At 41.5% G+C, this 26,848-nt stretch overlaps 1 protein-coding gene across 5 annotated transcripts in view; it reads left to right on the top strand.

Annotated features, from left to right (window-relative positions):
* Positions 1-26,848, top strand: part of B3GALNT2 (beta-1,3-N-acetylgalactosaminyltransferase 2) — a 66,091-nt gene that overhangs the window by 31,536 nt on the left and 7,707 nt on the right. For 3 of the 5 annotated variants that reach the window (XM_027530938.1, XM_027530940.1, XM_027530943.1), the window contains exons 5-7: positions 2,637-2,732; positions 20,437-20,547; positions 23,118-23,196. In XM_027530938.1, coding sequence (XP_027386739.1) covers positions 2,637-2,732; positions 20,437-20,547; positions 23,118-23,196 — 286 coding nt within the window. The remainder of the gene's footprint in view (positions 1-2,636; positions 2,733-20,436; positions 20,548-23,117; positions 23,197-26,848) is intronic. The other 2 variants (XM_027530941.1, XM_027530942.1) reach the window with 2 other exon arrangements.

Here is a 26,848-nt window from a genome sequence, read left to right as displayed (position 1 = left end):
TTGCGTATGATACTGAAGAATCCTTGCATCCCTGGGATAAAGCCCACTTGGTCATGATGTATGATCTTTTTAATGTGTTGTTGGATTCTGATTGCTAGAATTTTGTTGAGGATTTTTGCGTCTATGTTCATCAGTGATATTGGCCTGTAGTTTTCTTTTTTTGTGGCATCTTTGTCAGGTTTTGGTATTAGGGTGATGGTGGCCTCATAGAATGAGTTTGGAAGTTTACCTTCCTCTGCAATTTTCTGGAAAAGTTTGAGCAGGATAGGTGTTAGCTCTTCTCTAAATTTTTGGTAGACTTCAGCTGTGAAGCCGTCTGGACCTGGGCTTTTGTTTGCTGGAAGATTTTTGATTACAGTTTCAATTTCCATGCTTGTGATGGGTCTGTTAAGATTTTCTATTTCTTCTTGGTCCAGTTTGGGAAAGTTGTACTTTTCTAAGAATTTGTCCATTTCTTCCAAGTTGTCCATTTTATTGGCATATAATTGCTGATAGTAGTCTCTTATGATCCTTTGTATTTCTGTGTTGTCTGTTGTGATCTCTCCATTTTCATTTCTAATTTTATTGATATGATTTTTCTCCCTTTCTTTCCTGATGAGTCTGGCTAATGGTTTGTCAATTTTATTTATCCTCTCGAAGAACCAGCTTTTGGCTTTGCTGGTTTTTGCTATGGTCTCTTTTGTTTGTTTTGTTGTTTGTTTCTTTTAGCTGTCAGTTAAATTGCTGGGCATGGACCCTGAACCCTGTCTCCCTTATGGTGAGCAGCAGCTGATGTCTCCAGTCTGTTCCCTTGGACTTAGATGAGCTGCTCAGATTCTGCTTCAAATGTGTCTTTCCTGACTCAGCTGCAGACTAGGACAGAGTTAATAGGAAGGATTGAGAACTCTGTGACCCTTTCCTTTCTGGGTTTTTCTTCCTCACTTGTTAGCCAATGTGTTTGCCTCCACTCTGTCTTCCGATTTGGAACCAGAAAGACTGCTGTTCTTATTTCAGAATTTTAGTTGTCCCCTGAGTATGCCTCAGACAAAGAGCCATTAAAAAAAAATATAGGGGAAGCAGATCCAGTGCCTTTCTCACCTTCTGGGTATTGCTGTTCCTCCGGTGTATCCTTTGTGCATGTTCCAGTGTCTTCAAATCTTTTTTGTAATGTTTTGTCTACTATACGTAATTGTTATCTGTAGGAGACTTGGCTTGTTGTCACTGGAAGTAGAACCCTGTGCAGTTTTTTTAGGCATGTTTAAAAATGTTTTTGTGTTAAGGTTGATTGTTATTAACAGATACAATGTCAGAGTCACCAATAAACACCCAGATCAATTTAATATTAATTTTTTTGTTTGTCATATTCCTTCATCCTCTAAAGAACTTGTTTAGTTTGTAAATGTGCTTAATGACATAAATATAAGAGAGGGAGCAAATCTTAGTGATGATTCCAGCCATTATGATTCTAGTGAAAAGAGCTTTATTACTTAAGTATAGGAGTTCATATATTATTGTGATTAAAGGTTGCATTGATACTGAAGCTCAAATAGGTAACTGCAAGAGCCGTACTCTGAATTCCACTGTCAGCCTTACCTAGAAATGAGGATCAGTCTTGAATTTTTTTTCATGATTAATTGTCTTAGTATATGTAGTGGGTTTTTTTTTTTTTTAAGCTGCTTTTATTTCTTTATCAATGTGGCTGCACCAGGCCTTAGTTGCAGTCTGTGGGATCTAGTTCCCTGACCAGGGATCAAACCTGAGCCCCCTGCACTGGGAGCATGGAGTCTTAGCCACTGAACCACCAGGGAAGTCCCTGTAGTCTTTTTGAGTTGTCACTCAAGTAGTTTGATTCAGATGTACAATATTTTTATCATGTTAATTTAATTTTTAGTTGCCATATTTTTTTTTTACCCAAGGAGAGATAACTCTTTGTCCTCAAGGAATGTCTGATCTCAGGTGGATTGCAGTGGGTTCACAGGTAGTCATGGAGTATAAAGTATTACCACTGTATTGCCATAGACTAATACTGATGAAAGAAATACGCTTAATTCATTTAAACTCCCTTCGTTCTGAACTTCTGCATGGTCTTGATAGCTTTAACAGAAGCATCTCCTGTAGCAAATTGGTATCTAAGAATAGCTATGAGAATAAGGAAATGTTCTTGCCGAAAACAAAAAGGAAGGACCCAAAGAAAACAATAGACATAATGAGAATCAGTCTTTTTTTAATGTTCCCATTTTTGTTTCTGTTTGTTCTTCTAAAGGTTCTTTTTGAAGGGTGATTGCTGAGTACCTTTGTTCTATGTAGAAGTCTATGATCTTTCAGTTTATTCTTAACCCTTTGGGGTTAAGGAACTGAGTTGACTTAACACCTTACACTTCCCTTAATGCTCCTCACCTCAAGGTATTGTTTTTATTTTTTTAAGGTTATGTGGATTATATTTAGTGTTTTAGAACTTCACGACAGCCTTGGTGATTTAATAGCTTTACTTGATAACCACGATTGCCCTGGAAAGCCCAAATGATACCTAAACCGCAGTAGCACAATGTTAGTAGCCGCTGTTGGGGCCACTGAGAATTTAGAATGTCAGCCGTGTGAGAACTTGCTGCATCTGATGGGAAGTTTTTCTTCTTGTCTTTTCCCCACCCAATCTATAGGAGGCCCTCTTCAGTGCTCGCTTCAGTCCTCCGAGCTGTGGTGTGCAGGTGAACAAGCTGTGGTACAAGCCTGTGGAGCAATTCATCTTACCCGAGGTACTATAACGAAGAGACTCTGGTCTTGATGCGGGCCGTTATCGCCCTGGAGATGTGCTTCCAGGGGCAGGCATTTGATACTTTCCTGCCAGGACAGCTCTCCAGAGTGACAGATGACACTGCACCAGGGGTGTACTAAGTTGTAGCCCTGTGCACTCCTCCCACCAGAGAGCTTCATGGTGCCCCAGAGGTTCCCAACCACACCTTGAAAAGCATTGCATGTTACCATGGCTTCTTCAGTGGAGTAGAGCACTGCATGACTGCCTAAGTGACAAAGGTTAGTAGCAGGTGTGGTTGTTAGAAAGACGCTGACACTGTTTGAGTACATCAGATAGTTGCTTATCTAAACAACAAGGAGGTGAAGGGAAGTGCAGATAGGCTAATGCCAAAAGGTGGGTCACATTCCAAGATAAATTAAACTTCTCCAAGTTGTGGAAGATATTTGAAACCATAACTATTCCTCAGCTGCCAAGGGCCTCGTCAGCCCTGGAGTTAAGCCCATATGTGGTTGTATCACATCGTGTATCACACAGTTAGACGTGAACAGACCGTTACTGTCAGCCTCACCCTTTCCAGGCTATTCCAGTCTGTCTGAGTACCTTTCTGAGCAGAGTGTTTTGGAACCACTGTGCAAGGCTCAGTTTCCCAGTCCTCTCTGGCAGACACCATCAGTCAATTTTGGCATTCACCCAGGGACACCAAAGCTGGATTAAGATGTGGAAGCTGGATGATTGACCAGCCCTGCTGGCTAACCAGGAAGCCTCTTCCTGCCACTGGTCACGTGGGTGGTGTTCACACTTGGGCAACAACAAAGTCACGCATTTTATAACGTGCTCTGGATCTTCGGAGCTGAGTACAGGTAGTCAAACTGTGTGTGTTAATTCCATGACAGTCAAAGCGAGCTCCTTTATTTCACCTATATGTGAACTTCTGTTGAAAAACACGTAAAGAAAAACAAAACTGAAACAAAAAATTTCCAAGTTCTTGGTGTTAGAAAAAAGACTTCAGTGAACATCTTTACACTCTCTTTGGGGTACCCAACTGGTTGTTTTCTTAGGATGAATTGTGGGTTCAAATTTTTACATATTTTTGAGGCATATGATTTTTTTTTGGAGAACAGTTTAGCAGTTTATATCCATTTGAATAGTCATCAGCATTATATGAGTTTACCTGTTTGTGTCCTTTTTAAATTTCATATATGAACTTTTTTCCTAGTTAAAGGAGATATGCACCATCAAAGGTATCTCTTAATAATAGTGGTTCAACTAAGAAGGATGGGCTAAGTGTTGGATCTCATTTTTTGTTTTTTTAAGACATTTTTCATTTTCACCAATAACAATTTTTTTTAATTTAAAAAAATATTTGTTTATTTGTCTGCATCGTGTCTCAGTTGCAGCACAGGGCATCCCCATTGCATCATGCGAGATCTTTCACTGCAGTGTGGGGACTCTGGCTGTGGCGTGTGGCCTCAGTAGCTGCAGCGCACAGGCTTCGTTGCTCTGCAGCAAATGAGATCATAGTTTCCTGACCGGGGAGCAAACCCACATCACTTGCCTTGGAAGTACGGACCCAAACCACTGGACCATCAGGGAAATCCCGGATTTCAGTTTTTGAAGGAAGTAATTCTTTGATTTGTTAACTCATTTACTCAGAAAATGTTTTGTGAGCACTTAGTATATGCCAAGCACTGGAGGACATAGTACAGCAGGCCCTACCCGTGGAGCCGCTTGTGTACTGGTGAGGGTTGTTGTTTAGTTGCTCAGTTGTGTCCAACTCTCTTGCGACCCCACGGACTGTAGCCTGCCAGGCTCCTCTGTCTGTGTGATTTCCCAGGCAAGAATCCTGGAGTGGGGTGCCGTTTGCTTCTCTAGGGGATCTTCCTGACCCAGGGATTGAACCCGGCTCTCCTCATCAGCAGGTGGCTTCTTTACCACTGAGCCACTGAGCCAACTAGTGAGGACAGAAGAGCTGACATTGATGTTGTGCTTACCCTGCTGTGTCCCAGACACAGCTGTAAGCAGATTTCCTACACTGGCTTGTTGGTGAGGTCTTCTAGGATTGAAGCAAGTCATCGATGAGAGTCCTTCTTTCCTACTCAGAGCCAGTTTGGGCAGAACCTCACTCAGACCTTGTGTGATTCCCAAGGGAGAGGAGAGTGATTCTGTGGGGATCATGAGTGCTAGCACGTGTTAGGTGCTGTCCAGAAAGGTCTGGAACCTGCTGGAAGGTTGATTTTCACAAATGACTCACGAGGATTAGCATGAGTAGGAAAGGAAAAACTGCCGCACCAGGAAGTGAGTACATCTGTGCGGGCACGGTTGGGTGCAGGTATGTGACTGGGCGCCTGTGGGTGAGCCTGAGTCCCTGCTCTGCCGCTCAGCGGCTCCGTGACCCGGCACTAACTTCTTCCCCTCTCTGTGTCTGTTCCCTCCTCTGTAAGGTAGACCCAGTTCAGAGGATTGTTCTAGCATGTAAATGATTTCATGGGGCTTCCCAAGTGATGTGGTGGTAAAGAATCCACCTGCCAATGCAGGAGACACAAGGGACAATCCCTGGGTTGTGAAGATCCCCTAGAGTAGGAAATAAGTACCCACTCCAGTATTCTTGCCCGGAGAATTCCATGGACAGGGGAGCCTGGCGGGCTACAGTCCATGGGGTTGCAAAGTGTTGGACACGATTCAGCACACACACACTTAACACACTCAGGTGATTTCGTAGATGCAGAATGTTTAGAACGTGCTGCCATGTGGTGAGGTTCAGTAGATCAACGTGTGCTGTCTTCTTACTGCTGGTTCTCATGTGGATTTGTGGTTCTTGTTCTTCGAGAGCAGGGTCTCTTCTCCTGGGGGACCCTTAGCAAATGTCTGGAGTTGCTTTTAGTTGCTGCGGCCAGGTGTGGAACATGCCTGCCTCCTGTGGCGGAGGCCAGGGATGCTGCCCAACATCCTACAATATAAGGGACGGTCCCCACAGCACAAGATGACCTGGCCCTAAATGCCAGTGGTTCCCCAGGTTGAGAAACTCGAAGAGGAAGGAGTCCCAGGAGGAACAAAATAAGCTTTAATATTAACTTCAGCATAATTGCAATAATGCATCTACTCCATTATCTTGGTCACCTCATAGAAAGATTTACAGTTTGATTAATTAGTTAGTCAATATTATACTTTCCCTTAGAATGTCTTTGTCCTTAGGAAATCCGTGCTGAAGCCAAGGTGAAATGTATTTTACTTTCAAGTGATTTAGCAACAAAGAACAGCAGAAGAGTAGACAGAGATAAAGCCAGGGACTTCCCAGGTGGTTCAGTGGTTAATACTCTGCGCTTCCGCTGAAGGGGGGCAGGTTTGATCCTGGTCGAGAGACTTAAGATCCCAGTGCCATGCAGCATAGCCAGAAAGTTAAATAAAAAAGCACACATGTGGCCAAACATTGCCAGTTGTTGAGTCTAGAGGATTTTGTGTTAATCTGAACTTTTCTATGGGTTTGAAGTTTTTCAGAAAAAGAATCTAGGTTGGGGCAAAGGGCTGCCTTCCTTGCCTGTGTTCAGGTTGGTATATATGGTAGAAGGTACTCATGATGGGAAGGACTCAATCAAATCAGGCAGTGGCCATTTCAGTTATTAAGATGTTCGCTAGCTAAAGCCTTGTTCTGTTTTTTTTTTTTTAATTGAGATTTTATTTTATTTATTCTTGTTTTATTTTTTGGCTGTGCCATACGGCATGCGAGATCTTAGTTCCTCAACCAGGGATTGAACCCCTGGCCCCCTGCAGTGGGAGCACAAGGTCTTAAGTACTGGACTGCTAGGGAAATCCCAGCCTTGTGATCTTTATTTCCCTTGAAGCTTTAAGCTAAATTGGCTTTTGATTTTTCATTACATCCGAGTAGTCTTTTTTTCTTTTTATAAACGTGCACTTATTTAATAGTGTCTACATCTGAGGGAGTAGGATTGTGGATGAATTTTATTTTCTTCTATATATCTGTTTTTTAAATGTCCTGAAATAAATATTAGCCTTATTAAAAGAAAAAGCTTTTAAAAATAAAATCCTTTCCTTTTACACAAAATCCTGGTTTTGTCGAAAGCTTGTTTAATTTCACGTATATATTCACTTTTGCTGCATCAAGCCCTTGTTGGACTTACTTGCACAGAAAAAAGCGATAGTGATGAATGGGTTTGCCTACATATCATCAGCAGAGAATAACCAAAGAAAAACAGATCGTTGATCCCAGTTGCAAGGGAGAAGTAGATAATTTGTTCATCATCATATTCTCTCTAAACTTCACAGTCTGCTGGAGTAACATGTCAGCAGTGTGGCTTGTCAGCTAATAAGCAGGGTTCTTGCAGTGTTTTCGTTGTGTGTCTCACTAAAGCAGAAATCTCAGTGTGGGGGGCGGCGTCGCACATTTAAATAGAAGACTGCTGTGTGTTTCTCTTAAAATATTTCTCTAATTTCATATTTCTTTTAGGAGTGCACCTGAACCGGAAACTAATTTCAATAAAAAGCCTGTTCATTAGACCAAGTCACTAGAGACAGTCCTGTCAGTATCGTGGGGACTTACATACTTATTTTTTATGGAAGTTAAAATTCTTCAGCAGTAGTCATCTCTGCAGGCCATAAGAAATTGTTAATGGTTACAGGCGCAAAAATACTGTGTATGTTTAAGCTGCTCTATTGGTTTGCATGATGAGTTAGAAATAGGACACAGAAGGACCACATGGGTTGCAGATAGCTCACTTACGTTACAGGTGAGAGGACTTGTGAGAGCTCTTTTTTCCAGTCTGCACTGTGCTGTTCTTTCCTACCTTTTACTTTTGTAATTATGTTTTAATTTTCAGAAGCAATTACATATTTTATGTCTGCTTTCAAGGGATACTTGTTTTGGGTCATGCTGTGCAGCATGTGGGATCTTAGTTTCCTGACCAAGGGTTGAACCCAGGCCCCCTGTATTGGGAGCACAGATTCTTAACCACTGAACCACAAGTCCAGAAGTCTCCCTCCCTTTTACTTTAATTTCTTGATCTTAGCAGGGAACTGTCATAAACAAGGTGTTAGGCATCTGCAGAGATTCCTAGCTTAGTGATTGCTTTGTGTCAGAGAGTAGGAAGAAGGCATTTGAGAGAAGTGGGGAACAGAAATGTTAACAGTGACATGGAGCAGGTGCAGGAGAGGTGGGGAAGGGAGAGCGCTTCCCCTCCCTCACAGCAAAACAACTGGCAGCTTTTGTAAGTTGAGTGAATGAACCAGGATCACTTTTGAGCCAATGAGTGTTTATGGTAACTACTCAATTTAGTTAACATTATTATTTTTTTCTAATATTTATTCATTTGGCCGCCCCAGGTCTTAGCTGCAGCATCAGGATCTTTCATTGCGGCATGCAAACTCTTAGTTTGGGCCTGCGGGATCTAGTTCTCTGAGCAAGGGTTTACCGTGGGCCCCTCTGCATTGGGAGCACTGAGCCATAGCCACTGGGCCACCAGGGAAGTCCCTGCTCAATATTATGGATCTTATATTGGGACCCAGTCAAGGAAGATGGAGTTGGTGCCGGGCAGGAGAAATAGCAGTCAGGTGCCAAGTGTCAGTTGAATGGAGTGGACAAGAGAATTACTTGCTTTGTCGTATTTGCCAGATTTCTGTTTTCAAGGTGAAGCTTTTTTGGGTTACCATAGCTTTTTACTTTGATATGGTTCATTTGGAACTACAATCACAAAGATTCCTGGTGACCTAACTGCTACCTCTAGGGGACACTTTGAGTCGTTACCTGAGTTGACTGCAGCTTTCTCTAGCTTATGTTGCTGCTGCTAAGTCACTTCAGTCGTGTCCGACTCTGTGTGACCCCATAGATGGCAGCCCACCAGGCTCCCCCGTCCCTGGGATTCTCCAGGCAAAAACACTGGAGTGGGTTGCCATTTCCTTCTCCAATGCATGAAAGTGAAAAGTGAAAGGGAAGTCGCTCAGTCGTATCCAACTCTTCGCGACCCCCTGGACTGCAGCCCACCAGGCTCCTCCGTCCATGGGATTTTCCAGGCAAGAGTACTGGAGTGGGGTGCCATCGTCTTCTCCGTAGCTTATGTTGGGTTGGGCCGAAAAGTTTGTTGGGTTTTTCCGTAACATCTTTTGGGAAAACCAGAATGAACATATTGGCCAACTCAATATGATATACATCCTTCTGGTTCTGCTTAATCTGACGCAGTCCTTCTTCCCTATTCCTCTTTTGTTTTCCTCTTAAACTTTAGTCATTAAGAGCTGATACCCAGCCTTCTGTTTATTTTATTCATTCTTCTAGGCAGTTTCATCTATTACCACCTGTTTGTTACTGGCTGTTCAGTCTGTCTGCAGCCCACATTTCTTACGAACTCTGTATGGACTTCAACTGAACGCCTCCACTTGGAAGGTCCCCTGGGTGTTCTAGTGGTGATAGCATCTCCATCCACCCATTCTCACCTCCTGTATTTTCAGTCCTGGGTCATAGTGTCTCCTTTTTTTTTCACATCTCCAAACAAGAATCGTGAAATTTATCCTCAGCTCTCATATCCAAGCATTCACTAAGCCCTGTCAATTCTTTCTCCTAAACATATTTGGTTTTCCCCACTTTCTTCAATTTAAGTCTGAATTTGGCAATCAGGAGTTCATGATCTGAGCCACAGTCGGCTCCCGGTCTTGGTTTTGCTGACTGTATAGAGCTTCTCCATCTTTGGCTGCAAAGAATATAATCAGTCTGATTTCAGTGTTGGCCATCTGGTGATGTCCATGTGTAGAGTCTTCTCTTGTGTTGTTGGAAGAGGGTGTTTGCTATGACAAGTGTGTTCTATTGGCAAAACTCTGTTAGCTTTTACCCTGCTTCATTCTGTACTCCAAGGCCAAATTTGCCTGACTCCAGTTGTTTCTTGACTTCCTACTTTCGCATTCCAGTCCCCTATAATGAAAAGGACATCATTTTGGGGGTGTTAGTTCTAAAAGGTCTTATAGGTCTTCATAGAAACATTCTATAAAGAAAGCTGAGCGTAGAAGAATTGATGCTTTTGAACTGTGGTGTTGGAGAAGACTTGAGAGTCCCTTGGACCACAAGGAGATCCAACCAGTCCATCCTAAAGGAGATCAGCCCTGGGTGTTCATTGGAAGGACTGATGTTGAAGCTGAAACTCCAATACTTTGGCCACTTGCTGCAGAAAGCTGACTCACTGGAAAAGCTCCTGATGCTGGGAAAGATTGAAGGCAGGAGGAGAAGGGGTCGACAGAGGATAAGGTGGTTGGATGGCATCACCAACTCAATGGACATGAGTTTGGGTAAACTCCGGGAGTTGGTGATGGACAGGGAGGCCTGGCGTGCTGTGATTCATGGGGTCACAAAGAGTCAGACACAACTGAGCGACTGAACTGAACTGAAACATATTTGGTATTAGTCCTTCCAAATTTTATCAGTGTTAAAGTTTTAGAAGAGCGTGATATATTCCAAGGGGAAGAGGTGGTTGTTTCCAGGAGAAAGACTTATGATTAACCAAAAGCAGCCTCATATAGTCAAAGAGTTTAGGACTTAGCTTTCAAGTCCTGTTGTTGACCTTGTAGAGTATATAAACCAGAGTGTCTGTTGATTCATCTTTAATGGGTGTTAGCACATTAAAGTGGAGAAGGCGATGGCACCCTACTCCAGTACTCTTGCCTGAAAAAATCCCATGGACAGAGGACCTGCAGTTCATGAGGTCGCTAAGAGTAGGACACGACTGAGTGACTTCTCTTTGATTTTTCACTTTCACGCATTGGAGAAGGAAAGGGCAACCCACTCCAGTGTTCTTGCCTGGAGAATCCCAGGGACGGGGGAGCCTGGTGGGCTGCCATCTGTGGGGTCACACACAGTCGAACACGACTGAAGCGACTTAGCAGCAGCAGCAGCACATTAAGGTGGTTTGAATGCTTAAGGCGACTAACGGGTAACCTCCTTCTGGTATGTCAAGGCACCTAAAAGACAATCTGAACCATTAGTTTGGGAGTTGAATTTGGTTACAGCAGTGGGAGGTGAGTGTTTTTGATAACTTTCTCATTCAGGTGGGATGTGACCAGAAGACTTCATACCTTCCAGTTATTGTATCTTTCTCCCCTTAGACATTGCTGCAGTGCCAGAATTCTCTCTGAAACCAGCTTTCCTTTAGTGTTATAAGGTATTGATTTTACTAATTAAGCTTCAACCTTAGAGCTCTTCCCAGTTACTAGGAACATTTTTTTCTTTACTATAAGGATTTAATTAGTTCAACTCAGAGGGCAGTCTCTTTAAATTTATTTTTTAATCGAAATATAACTGACTTTCATTTTATTAAAGTATATAGTATAATGATTCAATATTTATATATGTTACAAAATGATCAATGCAAGTCTAGTTAATATCCATCACCAGACAGAGTTATAAACATTTCTTGTGATGAGAATTTTTAAGATCTGCCTTGGTGTTTAGTAAGTCATGTCCAACTCTGTGACCCCATGGACTGTAGCCCCTCAGGCTTCCCTGTCCATGGGATTTCAAGGGCAAGAATCTGTCTTAGCAACTTTTAAATATGCAACACAGTATTATTAACTGTAGTCACTGTGCTGTTCATTACATCCTGAGACTTCTTTTTTTGTAACTGGAAGTTTGCACCTTTTGATCACCTTCACCTGTTTTAGCTACCTCCCACCCCCCACCTCTAGCAGCCACCCATATATTCTCTGTATTTATGAGTTCCGGTTGTTTTTGTTTGTTTAAGATAAATGAGATGAAATCACTTAGCATAATGCCCTCGGGATTTATTCCTGTTGTTGCAAATGACAAGACTTATTCTTTTTTTATGGCTGAATGATATTCCATTGTATACAAATACCTTATCTTCTTTATCCGTTCATCCCTTGATGGACACTTAGGTTGCCTACATGTCTTAGCTGTTATAAATAAAGCTGCAGTGAACATGAGGGCACATGCATCTTTTTGAGTTAGTATTTTCATTTCTTTTGAATAGATACCCAGAAGTGGAATTGTTGGATTATATAATAGTTCAAACCTTTTTTCACAATGGTTGCACCAATTTACATTCCCACCTACAGTACCCAAGGGTTCCCTTTTCTACACATTAGCAACATTTGTTATATTTTGTCTTTTTGATACTAGCCATTCTAACATGTATGAGGTTATATTTTACTGTGATTCTGATTTGCATTTCCCTTATGATTGGGTAATGTTGAGCACCTTTTCGTGTACCTGTTGGCCATTTGAATGTCTTCTTTGGAAAAATGTCAGATACTCTGCCCTTTCTTTAATTTGGATTCTTTGGGTTTTTGTGTGTGGGTGCTTATATATTTTATGATTTGGCAGTACTTTCTCTCATTTGGTAGGTTGTCTTTTCATTTTGTTGATAGTTTCCTTTGCTGTCTAGAGCTATTTAGTTGGATGTAGTCCTGCCTGTTTATTTTTGCCTTTGCTTTCGTGTCAAATTCAAAAACTCATACCTAAGGCCGATGGCAAGTATCTCACTGCCTGTTTTCTTATAGGAGTTTCATGGGTTCAGGTCTCAGGTTCAAGTTCTTAATCTTTTTGAGTTGATTTTTGTGTGCAGCGTAAGTTAGTACAATGATATTCCTTTTGGCACTTGCCGAGTTCAGAGTGGTTAAGACTCCACACTCCCAGTGCAGGGAGCTCCGGTTCAGTCCCTGGTCAGGAAACAAAGAACATGCATGCCGCATGGCACGACCTAAACATTTTTTTTAAAGAAAGACTGTCCTAGCTACCTTGGAATCAGGAAGCTGGCTCTTATCAGACACCTTAATGTGCTGGTGACTTTATTTTGGACTTTGCAGCCTCCAGAATTATGAGAAATAAATGTTTGTTCAGTTCAGTCGCTCAGTTGTGTTTGACTCTTTGCGACCCATTGGACTGTAGCACGCCAGGCCTCCCTGTCCATCACCAACTCCCAGAGTTTACTCAAACTCATGTCCATTGAGTCAGTGATGGCATCCAACCATCTCATCCTCTGTCATCACCTTCTCCTCCCACCTTCAATCTTTCCCCAACATCAGGGTCTTTTCAAATGAGTCAGTTCCTCACATCAGGTGACCCAAAGTATTGGAGTTTCAGTTTCAACATCAGTCCTTCCAATGAACACCCAGGACTGATGTCCTTTAGGATGGACTGGTTGGATCTGCTTGCAATCCAAGGGACTCTCAAGAGTCTTCTCCAACACCACAGTTCAAAAGCATCAATTCTTTGGCGCTCAGCTTTCTTTGTAGTCCAATTCTCATATCCATACATGACCACTGGAAAGACCACAGCCTTGACTAGACAGACATTTGTTGACAAAGTAATGTCTCTGCTTTTTAATATGCTTAGGTTGGTCATAACTTTCCTTCTAAGTAGTAAGCGTCTTTTAGTTTCATGGCTGCAGTCACCATCTGCAGTGATTCTGGAGCCCAAAAAAATTAAAGTCTCTCACTGTTTCCATTGTTTCCCCATCTATTTGCCATGAAGTGATGGGACCGGATGCCATGATCTTAGTTTTCTGAATGTTGAGCTTTAAGCCAACTTTTCCATTCTCCTCTTTCACTTTCATCAAGAGTCTTTAGTTCTTCTTCACTTTCTGCCATAAGGGTGGTGTCATCTGCATATCTGAGGTTACTGATATTTCTCCTGGCAATCTTGATTCCAGCTTGTGCTTCATCCAGTCCAGTGTTTATTATTTAACCAAATAAAAAAAGAAAAGACCGTCCTTTTCCCATTGTATATTCTTCGTCCCTTCGTTGTGAATTAAGTGACTGTGTATGTGCAGGTTTAGTTCTGAGCTCTGTTCTGCTCCGTTGAGCTATGTGTCTGTTTTTAATGTCAGTGCTACCCTGTTTTGATTACTATAGCTTTGTCATATAGTTTGAAATCAGGAAGCGTGATGCCTCCAATTTTGTTCTTCTTTCTCTAGATTGCTTTGGCTATTCAAGATCTTTCCTGAGTCCTTACAAACTTTAGGATTGTTTGTTCTATTTCTGTGAGAAATGCTGTTGGGATTTTGATAGGGATTGCACTGACAACTGAAGCGACTTGGCGGCAGCAGCAGCACTGAACAGTATCGACATTTTAACATTTTTAATTCTTCCAATCAATGATCATGGAATATCTTCACATTTATTTGTGAGTTCATCAGTTTCTCAGCAGTCTTAATTCCTAAGATAGGTGTTTGCTTATTCTCACCTGGATTTTTGAAATAACTCAGTTACCACTCTCCCTACCAACCTCTACTCTGTTGCCTCTCTGAGACTGGAGTGACCTTTCTAAAACTGCAAATATGATTGTGTGACTCTTGTACTTGTAAACTTCTGTGCTTCCCACTGCCTTTGGTAAAGAACAGACTCTGCTAGAGCAGACAGAGCAGGCCTCAGCCTATCTTTTGCTCTCTTTCCTCAGCCTTGTGCTTTACCAGTAGTGCACTCACTACTTAACATTTTTCTGAATATTTAGTGCTGTTTCAAGTCTCCCCTTTCATTTGTTATTTTATCTGCCTCCTCCCTATTTTTCTGGTCTCAAACTCCTTTAAGCTCAGCTCTCCTAGTCGTTGAAGTTCTGACTGACATCACCAGTGACTTTTCTTTGTCACTGAGCATGTTATGACATACTATGCTTACTTAAAGATGTGGCTATTTCTTTTTTTCTTTTAATCTTCAAATACATAGTCCACAGCCTGGTACATAGTAGACATTCAAAAGTTTAAATAATGGCTCATGTCTGAAGTAAGATTGACCTCAAATTTAGTTTTATATACATGTTTAGTTACCAGAAAAATTTTCCTGATTATAAAAATATGAAAATGTTTGAAAGTAATACTTGTTCACTGTTGAAAACTTGACAAAAATACGGAAAAGTTAAAAGAATATGATGCCACCCATCTGTTGTACAGCATGGTTGGTGTATTTCTTCACAGTCTTTTTGTTTAACTGCACAGGGTCTTAGTTGTGGCACACGGGCCCTAGAGCATGCGGGCTTCCACAGCTGCAGTGTGCAGGCTTCGTTGCTCCGTGGCACGTGGGATCTTAGTTCCCCAAGCAGAGATCAAACCCGCGTCCCCTGCTTTGGAAGGCAGATTCTCAACCAGTGGGCCACCAGGGAAGTCCTCTTCCTAGTCTTTTAAAAATTTTTGCTTCTGTGTACATTATCTATGTGTGAGAACATTTTCTTGTTTTTACAGAAAGGATCGAGGTTAATGAACATCAAGTTTAATAAAGAGCTGAGGTCTCCCAGGGGAAATGTAGAAGTGAGCAGGAGCTATTTGTAAGATGAGGAAATGGAATCCTTTAAAAAGGCAATGCATTGTGCAGTATATGCTTTATCACTGATCTTCAAACAGCCCTTTTACATAGGCCTCATCTTCTCCGCTGTAAAGGCTGGGAAATGATGACACAGGTTATGTCTGCAGAGTCTGCTCTGAGGAGCCCTAGGGCTCTGCAACGCACACCAGGAGTTTCACAGATAATGAAATTTAAGGATACATTTGCAAAATATAAAATGACACACTGCCCAAGGAATCCAGATTCTTTCAATGTTCTTACCTTTCGTGGTAGAGAAGTTTTATGGTCTTTTTTTTTTTTTTAAAAAAAGCTTGTAAATCGTTGCCCTAGCTTATGGGACAAGTTCAGTTCTGTCTACTTCCCTTATAATGCTGGTTGAATGAAACATTACTATAAAGTACTTTATCTTTTAATTTTAATACATAAAATATTTTTAGGATGCTAAACCTGTATCTTTTATGTCCTGTTGTATACCAGAATTCTACTTGCTTTTGAGTTCAGTGTCATTGAGCTCCTTATTTGAGTAAGGCCTGGTATCAGGCATTCTAATGCTGGCTGATAAGACAGACAAGATCACTGCTGTTCTGCTTGCAGTCCAGCGGGAGGAGCAGTTAGATGGGCAATAGAAAAATAAATGTCAAGAGTGGTAAGTGGTTTAAGAAAATAAGACAGGCTGGGGACTTCCCTGACGGTCCAATAGCTAAGACCGGACCACAGTCGTGATGCGGGGGCCTGGGTTCATCCCTGGTCAGGGAACTGGATCCCACAGGCTGCAGCTAAGAGTTCACGTGCCACAACTAGGACCCGGTGCAGCCAAATAAATAAATATTAAGAAAAGAAGACGGGCTGACGTGATAGAAGTTGGGAGTTGGCTGCCTTCTGTCCAGTGTCTAGAGAAAGCCTTCCTGAGACTACCGTGGAGCTGAGACCTGGGCAGTACTGAGGAGCCAGCCATGCACAGATACTAAAAACAGGAACTGTAGAGAGATTAGACGATACTAGAATTCAAAAGAGGGACGGGAGCATAACTTCTAAGTTCCAATTTTATTGCTAATAATTACTAAGGAAAAGTTTGTCTGATTTGACAAGATAAAAGTTATGGATTAAAAAAAAAAACAAAACCCGGGAATCCCCTGGCGGTCCAGTGGTGAGGATTCAGCGTTTTCACTGTGGTGGCCCAGGTTCAACCCCTGGTTGGGGAACTGAGATCCCACAGGCCTTGTGGCATGGCCAAAGAAAGAAAAAACAAAGAAACCTGTAATATGAAGTGGCAAACAATTCTGGAAAAATAGTATATAAAATATTATAGGATTAAGGTAATTTATTACAAGCTCATACAGAGTAATAAGAAATATATAAAACTCAGTGGTTAAATGATAAAGAAGCATGACAAGGCACTTCCCAGAAGAGACGGTATAATTGATACACATCATTAAAAATCAGAAGGAACAGGGATTTCCCTGGCGGTCCAGTGGTTAAAACTTCGTGCTTCCATTGCAGAGGGTGCAGGTTCGATCCCTGGTCAGGGAACTAGATCCCACATGCCACGTGGCACCCCTCCCAAAAATCAAAAGAAATGCCAATTAAAAAATCATTTCTTTAAATCTACTAAATTAGCTCAAACTTCTCTTCTTTTACTAATATCCCATACTGGGAAAAGGAGAGTGAAGCCAGGCATTCTTATAAATTGCTAATGACAGGCAATTTGGCAGTGTGTGCCGAAATGCATATAAAATATCTGTTACTGTCCTTGTAATTTCATCTCTTTAGTTGGAGAATAATTACTTTACAGTATTGTGATTGTTTCTGTCTTTCATCAACATGAATCAGCCATAGGTACACACATCTCCTCTTAAAACCTTAAAACCCATCCCACCCCTCTCGTTGTCACAGGGCACCAGCTTTGGGTTCCCTGTGTCATACAGAAAATTGGGACTTATTTTAAAAAACAAAAGAAAACAGATTTATTGGGGAAAATAAACATTTACACTAGAACACGCCTCACATTGCTTTAGTAGGTATTTGAAGTGAAGTGAAGTCGCTCAGTCGTGTCCGACTCTTTGCGACCCCATGGACTGTAGCCTACCAGGCTCCTCCGTCCCTGGGATTCTCCAGGCAGGAATACTGGAGTAGGTTGCCATTTCCTTCTCCAGGAGATCTTCCCACCCCAGGGATCGAACCTGGGTCTCCCATATTGCAGGCAGACACTTTACCATCTGAGCCACCAGGGAAGTCAGGTCTAAATGTATGCCTTGGTATCTCTAATTTTCTTGAAGAGATCTCTAGTCTTTCCCATTGTGTTGTTTTTCTCTATTTCTTTGCATTGATCACTGAGGAAGGCTTTCTTATCTCTTCTTGCTATTCTTTGGAACTCTGCATTCAGATACTAATATCTTTCCTTTTCTCCTTTGCTTTTCGCTTCTCTTTTTTTCACAGCTATTTGTAAGGCCTCCCCAGACAGCCATTTTGCTTTTTTGCATTTCTTTTCCATGGGGATGGTCTTGATCCCCGTCTCCTATACAATGTCAGGAACCTCCATCCATAGTTAATCAGGCAGTCTATCAGATCTAGTCTCTTAAATCTATTTCTCACTTCCACTGTATAATCATAAGGGATTTGATTTAGGTCATACCTGAATGGTCTAGTGGTTTTCCCTACTTTCTTCAATTTAAGTCTGCATTTGGCAATAGGGAGTTCATGATCTGAGCCACAGTCAGCTCCCAGTCTTATTTTTGCTGACTGTATAGAGCTTCTCCATCTTTGACTGCAAAGAATATAATCAGTCTGATTTCGGTGTTGACCATCTGGTGATGTCCATGTGTAGAGTCTTCTCTTGTGTTGTTGGAAGAGGGTGTTTGTTATGACCAGTGCATTTTCTTGGCAAAACTCTATTAGTCTTTGCCCTGCTTCATTCCGTATCCAAGGCCAAATTTGCCTGTTACTCCAGGTGTTTCTTGACTTCCTACTTTTGCATTCCAGTCCCCTATAATGAAAAGGACATTTTTTTGGGGTGTTAATTCTAAAAGATCCTGTAGGTCTTCATAGAACCGTTCAACTTCAGCTTCTTCAGCATTACTGGTTGGGGCATAGACTTGGATTACTGTGATATTGAATGGTTTGCCTTGGAAACGAACAAAGATCATTCTGTCATTTTTGAGATTGCATCCAAGTACTGCATTTTGGACTCCTTTGTTGACCATGATGGCTACTCCATTTCTTCTAAGGGATTCCTGCCCACAGTAGTAGATATAATGGTCATCTGAGTTAAATTCACCCATTCCAGTCCATTTTAGTTCGCTGATTCCTACAATGTTGACGTTCACTCTTGCCATCTCCTGTAGAGCTCTCTTCAAGAAAATTAGAGATACCAAGGGAACATTTCATGCAAAGATGGGCTCGATAAAGGACAGAAATGGTATGGACCTAACAGAAGCAGAAGATACTAAGAACAAGTGGCAAGAATACACAGAATAACTATACAAAAAAATCGACCAAGATAATCACGATGGTGTGATTACTCACCTAGAGCCAGACATCCTGGAATGTGAAGTCAAGTGGGCCTTAGAAAGCATCACTACGAACAAAGCTAGTGGAGGTGATGGAATTCCAGTTGAGCTATTCCAAATCCTGAAAGATGATGCTGTGAAAGTGCTGCACTCAATATGCCAGCACATTTGGAAAACTCAACAGTGGCCACAGGACTGGAAAAGGTCAGTTTTCATTCCAGTCCCAAAGAAAGGCAATGCCAAAGAATGCTGAAACTACCGCACAATTGCACTCATCTCACACGCTAGTAAAGTAATGCTCAAAATTCTCCAAGCCAGGCTTCAGCAGTACGTGAACCTTGAACTTTCAGATGTTGAAGCTGGTTTTAGAAAAGGCAGAGGAACCAGAGATCAAATTGCCAACATCCGCTGGATCATGGAAAAAGCAAGAGAGTTCCAGAAAAACATCTACTTCTGCTTGATTGACTATGCCAAAGCCTTTGACTGTGTGGATCACAATAAACTGTGGAAAATTCTGAAAGAGGTGGGAATACCAGACCACCTGACCTGCCTCTTGAGAAACCTGTATGCAGGTCAAGAAGCAACAGTTAGAACTAGACATGGAACAACAGACTGGTTCCAAATAGGAAAAGGAGTACGTCAAGGCTGTATATTGTCACCCTACTTATTTAACTTATATGCAGAGTACATCATGAGAAACACTGGGCCGGAAGAAGCACAAGCTGGAATCAAGATTGCCAGGAGAAATAACACTAACCTCAGATATGCAGATGACACCACCCTTATGGCAGAAAGTGAAGAGGAAGTCAAAAGCCTCTTGATGAAAGTGAAAGAGGAGAGAGAAAAAGTTGGCTTAAAGCTCAACATTCAGAAAACGAAGATCATGGCATCTGGTCCCATCACTTCATGGCAAATAGATGGGGAAACAGTGGAAACAGTGTCAGACTTTAATTTGGGGGGCTCCAAAATCACTGCAGATGGTGACAGCAGCCATGAAATTAAAAGATGCTTACTCCTTGGAAGGAAAGTTATGACCAACCTAGATAGCATATTCAAAAGCAGAGACATTACTTTGCCAACAAAGGTCCATTTAGTCAAGGCTATAGATTTTCCAGTGGTCATGTATGGATGTGAGAGTTGGACTGTGAAGAAAGCTGAGCGCCGAAGAATTGATGCTTTTGAACTGTGGTATTGGAGAAGACTCTTGAGAGTCCCTTGGACTGCAAGGAGATCCAACCAGTCGATCCTAAAGGAGATCAGCCCTGGGATTTCTTTGGAAGGAATGATGCTAAAGCTGAAACTCCAGTACTTTGGCCACCTCATACAAAGATTTGACTCATTGGAAAAGCCTCTGATGCTGGGAGGGATTGGGGTCAGGAGGAGAAGGGGATGACAGAGGATGAGATCGCTGGATGGCATCACCAACTCGATGGATGTGAGCTTGAGTGAACTCCGGGAGTTGGTGATGGACAGGGGAGGCCTGGTGTGCTGCAGTGCATGGGGTCGCAAAGAGTCGGACACGACTTGAGCGACTGAACTGAACTGAACTGAAATGTGTGCCAGTAGGGAGATGTTGGAGTGACTCAGGATGCATTCACCCCGTGGCATTGGTACAAGCCCTTGAAAAAGAGCAGTCGTAACAGCTGAAGTCACAGAAGGAAATGCCTTTGATGCAGTGGGAAATGACAGAACAGCAGCATGTAAAACTGTCAGAAATAGGTCTTTGAAAATGTTGATTTAGATGTGTGTAAAAAGACTCCAAGAAATATACTAAAATGTTACTATTGGTGTGTTGGAGTGCACAATAGAAGTTTTAACTGATGTGTCTTAGAAAAATAAACCTTTCCCTGGAAACTTACTGAAGACCTAAATGACAGCAATAAAGAAACTGACTCTGTGTTCATCTTTCTACAAAAGAGCTTTGAAGGTACAATCGTGTGGGAGAGCCAAGACCTCCAAGGCCTCGTGTCAAGGAATCTCCACAAAGTGACCGTTAACGATGGAGGAGGAGTTCTCAGAGTCGTTACAGTAAGTCCTTCCTTTTTATTTAAGGTTGTTTCGCATACCTTAGCATTTTTTAAAATCTTAAAATGTTTTTAAGTTTACTTTTACACCAACTCATATGGAACAATGAATCTTATGTTTTAGAACATATGTAATAGCAAGTGTTGTTGAGTCACGATAATAAAAGACGAAAAACTCAAATGTTCTGTGATTTTATAGCTTCAACCTTCATAGACAGTTTGCCTTAAGATTAGTGCATTTTAGGAAGTATGATGTTTTATTTCTTGTTAGTTTTTAGGTGAACATCTTTTTAAGTTCACTTACTCAGTAGTAGAGTATTCAGTCTCACCTAACTGTATGATGTCAGTTACAATACTGTAGACAAAAGTATTAGAAAGTAAGATTGACTGTTCACTGTCATTTATATTGCTGGGCTTTGTGGTTTTTATTTTTCATTTGCCAAATTTTCTTAAAATTTAAAACAGGTAGATTTCTCAAAGTGTAGGATGATAAAAAAAAGGTGTGAGCAGACTTAAAACGATGAACTTTAAATAAATAAGTGACGGTGTGGTGTGGTCATAGAATTGTTCTCCTTGAATTCTGGCCTAATGATTAGGAAAGCACTTGGCATTTAAATTCACAGGGTTAGTACATTTCATTAATTAACCTTATTCACATAAATTAATCCTTGAATTTGAAATGAAAATCGTGAGGTTTGTTGTACATTCAGAAAGCATTTTTGCATACTCATTGTGAGGCAAGCACAATCTTGGGAGACCCGTAACTGTCCCACAGGGGGATTTACAGTCCAGTGAGGAAGACAGACATTAAACAGACAGACCCATGCATTCAGGTGTAATTACAGGCTTAGCCTTGTAGGCCATGTTTAGGATTTCATCCTTGATTATGAAAAGTCCTTCATTTAATATACAGTGTTTTTTGGATTTGTAGGGTTTTTTCCTTATTTTCAAAGCAAGTACCTTGAATTTCTTGTCTCCTTCTCTGTGTGTGAAACTTAAATATGCAAAACATGACAGAATTCTATACTATTCAGTTGATTGCATAAAAGGAAATCAGTTTACTTCTGAGTTTTGGGCTAGATTTAAGGTAAAGATTCACATGATCTGCTTTGGGAATGAATATGGTTGTGGAGGGCTGTGAAAGCTCAGTCATGTGATCCCATGGACTATATCCCACCAGGCTTCTCTATCTGTGGAATTCTCCAGGCAAGAATACTGGAGTGGGTACCCATTCCCTTCTCCAGGGGATCTTCTCGACACAGGATTGAACCTGGGTCGCCTGCATTGCAGGCAGGTTCTTTACCATCTGAGCCACCAGGAAGCCTTGTGGAGGGTTAACGGGAGCTTAAATACTCAGCTAACTGGAAAAAAACAAAACAAAACTGATTGCTTAGGAGCCTGTTCTAAGGAACCCATGTGCAAATAAAGGTTTTCATCATAAATGCACAGAGCTGGAAGTTTTCCTAAGCCTTTCTCCCTTGCCAGCAAGTAATAACCTCAGAAAATTTTCAAAAGCAAAATAAAAGCCAAGATGTGACATTTTAGATAGAAGTTAATAAAGTGCTGTCAAGTTCTAAACAAGCCCAAACTGTATAGTGTGTAGTTTTTAAAAAGAAGAAAAAACCAACTCTTCCCCCACCTCCAAAAAAAAGTGTGCAGTCTTTTTGTGGAGCTACAAAGTTGGAATCTGTAGCATTCACCTCTAGAGATTTTCTCCACATTCAGCTACAAATTATATTCTGAATTAAATGGTGATTTACCTCAGTCACCCCAGAACACTTGTGTGTCCACTGGCCTTAAAACATTACTTTGTACAGTAGAGCTCTGCTAGAAGGATCTGTTCAAAAAAGGACTAGGCAGGCAGTAAGGCCCCTTGATTGGGTGAGTATGTAGAAAAAATGTAGTAAAGGTGTTGAGGCTTGACTGACAGTCTGATCCAGCCTGCAGCAGCTGGGAGACGAGTTAAGTTGGGGTGTAATACCCAAAGGTGAAGCCCCTCACTTCAAGGAAGGGCCTTGGGTAACCTGTGAGGTGGAAAGAGGCATGTCTCTAAAAACAGCAGCTCCTCCAAAGCTGAGAGGTAGACAGGACTGTTGTCGGCTGTTGGCACAATCATCTCTGGGCACCTTCAACGTCATTAGTCATCAGGGCTCCTCTGGTTCAACCGTTGGCTTAGAGGGCTTTTCACTGTATGGTAGCAGACACTGTAAAATGCGCCTGGTGTATTTGAACTCACGGGCATTCTCCAAGTACGTGATCATGATTTTATTTTTAAGTGTGGGTGTTTGAGGATGTAAAATCAAGTTGGTTTTGGTAATAATGTTGGTAGCAAGTTCAAGAATATGTGATTCTGTGTAAGCTGGAATTCTGAACACCAGTCTGGAGATTATTGGGTATACCTATCTTGGACATTGTAATAATTAGACGACAACAGCAAAAATAGAATGCTGATATCCTGATAGCATCTTAGGTGGATTCATGTGCCATTATGAATTTTGCAAAATCAATTTTCAAGTGTAAGTAATGTATTTTTAGCCATGAAGCATCAAGCACTTCTGTTCTCGTTTCTTTCAGACTGGGGAGGGTGCCTTGCCTCATGAATTCATGGAAGGTGTGGAGGGAGTTGCAGGAGGTTTTATTTATACCATTCAGGGTAAGTCAGCTGGTTGGAAGTTGAAAAGCATACTGAATCTCACCTACTTCATCTTCATACTTTAGTCATGAAAGGTAATCTTTTTTTTTTTTTTAGTTATTAAAAAGTTTTTATTGACAAATAATTCATATACCATATAGCTTATCCTTTTCAAGTGTTTGATTCCATACTTTTTAGTATATCCTTCATTCTGCTATCATCTCCACTAATTCCAGACCGTTTCTATCACCCTCAAAAAGGAGTCGCCATGTCTTCAGTGATGCTTCTGGAAATACCGTTTGTGAACTTCTGAGAATTCTGCATTAGTGACCCCTGAGAACAGCCATTGTAGATGCTGGTGGTGGTGGTCACTTGTCCTGAGCATCACTTAGAACAAAGGTGCCCAGTGGTGGTCCTGTCTGATTTCTCAGCTCTGTAGATCAGGGATTCCTATGAAAGAATTTGGATCCAGCTCCCCTGAAGTCACCCTGAGGTGAAGCAGAGTCCATATTCTGAGAGGCAGTTCCTCAGGGGGACTCCTTTAATGTGCAGGACTGAGGATGGGACAGAAGCCTCTATTTGAGGCACTGTATGTAGTTTGAAGATGGGAATGGCCGTGGCGCCTTCTCTTTTCCGGTAGCATCTTTATTTATACAGTGTTCCCGCACAGTATTTACACCACCCCTAAGGGAAAGTCAGAATAGGTACCTAGGTTTTGCCCACAAACTTGCCATTAAACATCGAGATGTAAAGTTTAGGGATCCTTAATTTTAGTCCAGAGATTGTTCATAAAACTATGAGAACACTCTGCCAGGGGTGGTATCAACTTAGCTCACCAGAGACTAGCTAATGGGCCCCCTGGGGAAAACTCAGGTCAGGAGGCCAGGTTCATAAAGCAGCTCACACTTGGGGGCGGCTACAGGTGTACACACCATCTGACTTAATGTCTTGCAGCTTGCTTTCTTGTGCCGGTTATGTCAACTCTGTACTGTCAGGGGACTTAAAAAACTTGAGGGGCCCTTTAGACTTCTGGCACTGAACTCTTCTACAGGGAGCAGCTACTGTGTCTTGAACAACTGTTTATCTTAAATTTTCTCTCTGAGGCCAAAGGATTAAGATTCGGGTGAGAAAAATGCCTTTCAGACAAGAGAGAACTATCTCAATTTTAGGGTAAAGGAATTAGAATGAATAGATTTTACTTCTCATGTTCTGGATATATCTGAAAAGCTGACTATGATTTTTTTTTTAATTGAGAATTTTGTGCTGTTTTCTTAAGAATCACGTGGTACACAAATTCTCAAATTTTGTTGGGCGTTAGCATCTCTGGCTGGGCCCTGCCTCAGGTTAGAAAGTTAAGAATCTTCAGGATTGGAGCTCAGATACCTGTATTTTAACAAGCTTGCTAGATGGATTTGATGCCTCTAACGTTTGAGAGGGTGTAAACTGTATGATTCTTGTAGATAGCACCTAGACAGATGGTCAGATTTAAAACAGATAGTATACTCAGTTTCCAGATATATGCAATATAAGCCAGAGTGTACAATCTGTTACTGAAAAAGCCTGTATTTAATTTCTGCTCTTGTTACCAACCATTTTCCTATTGCCATAATTTTATACACTTATACTTTCCTTCAAGTGTTAAATTGTGTATATTTATCCTTACCTTTAAAGTGACAGGATGTTACAGTAAGAATTGAGAAGGGACCCAGGATCATTTAGGCCCGTGCTTCTCAAAGGGTCGTTTGTAGTCCACCTACATCAAAGTTACAGGAAGTCACAGGTTAGAAATACAGATTCCTGGGCCCCGCTGGCTCTCTAGGCCTGGGGCTTAGAAATCTGTATTCCATAAGCATTCCTGAGAACCACAGACTTAGTCCAGCTCCCCCTTTTACAGATGAGAATGCTGAGGCCCAGAAACATGCAGTGTGTCCAGTATCCCACAGACAGTGGCAGAGGCGGAAATCAGAACAGGTCTTCAGCCCGCACTGCAGTCTGTCTGCAGTTACAGAGCGGAGCACTAAGTTACTTCTCAGTTTCCTTCCCCCACCGCTCAGCCACCCATTTGTCATTTTTCAGAGATTTTCTAATTTTCTAAGTTGACAAAATCCTGTGCCAGTGAAAGAATTGCTGCCTTATTTGAGGACAGTCCATGCACAAATGTGACAAATGATTCATTAGCTTGTGAGATGGTAATTAAACTGTCTTTTAAGCACATTGGTAATCATTTTTATTATGGAATAGCACAGATAATCCAGAAACAGTGCTATTAAGAAACACTCGTGTCCTTGTTGCTTAGAACTAATAAATGTTTACATGTTTTCATATTTGCTTTTTTTTTGGAGAAATGAAGCATTTCAGATACAGTAGAAGCCCCTCCCTCCTAGGACTTCCCACCCCTGCTCCTCCTGCTCCCCTCGGAGCGGACACCACTGTCCTAAAGCTCGCGTGCATCCTTCCCAGTCTTACTATCCTACTTTCTCCTATAACGTACAGCTTTGATTAAAGTATCTCATAATTTATACCTGTAGTATATATAGCAATCAGCAAAATATGTTTTTTCACTCAGCATTATTTTTTAGTGCTGTTCCTATTAACATCCAAGATCAGGTTGATTTTTTAAAAATATATTTTATTGAAGCATAGTTGATTTATAATGTGTTAATTTCTGCTGTACAGAAAGTTTCAGTTAGATATATATGTGTGTGTGTGTGTGTGTGTATACATATGTGCTTCTTTTTCATATTCCCTTCCATTGTGGTTTATCGCAGGATATGGAGTACAGTTCCTTGTGCTACCCAGTAGGACCTTGTTGTGTATCTATTCTCTATATACATAGTTTGCATCTGCTAACCCCAAACTCCCGGTCTATCCTGCTCTCCTCCCTTTCCCTCTTGGCAACCACAGGTCTGTTTTCTGTGTCTGTGAATGTTTCTGTTTTGTAAATAATTTCATTTGTACTGTTTTTTAGAGCCTACATATAAGTGATACTGTGTGGAATCTGTCCCTTGCTTTCTTACCTCACTTAGAATGATAGGTCCATCCATGTGGCTGCAGATGGCTGTATCATTCTTTTCTGTGCTGAGCAGTGTTGCACTGTATATATGTACCGTATCTTTACCCATTCATCTGTCAGTGGACATTAGGTTGTTCCCCTGTCTTGGCTGTTGTGAGTAGTGCTGCTCTGCAGGTTAATTTGTTTAACTGCTGTGTCCCATTATGTGAATATACCATGATTTAGCCATTCTTATTGGTAGGCATTTAGACTGGTTCCATTTATCACTGTCACAAACGTGCTGCCATAAATACCCTTGTGACCGTGTGAAATAACGTCTCTGGGAACGTACCTACAATTGGACTTAGTGAGGCACACAGTCGGACACCTTCAGCCTAACCAGGTGTTGCGGAATTGCTCCCCACAGTGAGCCCCTCAGTTTATCCTCCCACCAACAGTGTGTGGGAGTCCTGGTTTCCCTCCCTCAAAATCCCTAACAAATGTTTTCTGTTAGGTTGCCTTGGGAGGAGAAGTAGTGTGATAATGTTACAAGTTCTAGGTCTTAAGCTTGCAGTAGCTCTTTTTTCCAACTCTATTTATTTTTATTTTCTATTTTTTTTTTTGACTTTATTTTTTTTTATTTTAATTGGAGGTTAATTACTTTACAATATTGTATTGGTT

This window comes from Bos indicus x Bos taurus, chromosome 28 (assembly GCF_003369695.1).
Source record: "Bos indicus x Bos taurus breed Angus x Brahman F1 hybrid chromosome 28, Bos_hybrid_MaternalHap_v2.0, whole genome shotgun sequence".
NCBI lineage: Eukaryota > Metazoa > Chordata > Mammalia > Artiodactyla > Bovidae > Bos > Bos indicus x Bos taurus.
Note: the sequence above shows the minus strand (reverse complement) of the source record. Positions and strands in the feature narration are given on the sequence as shown.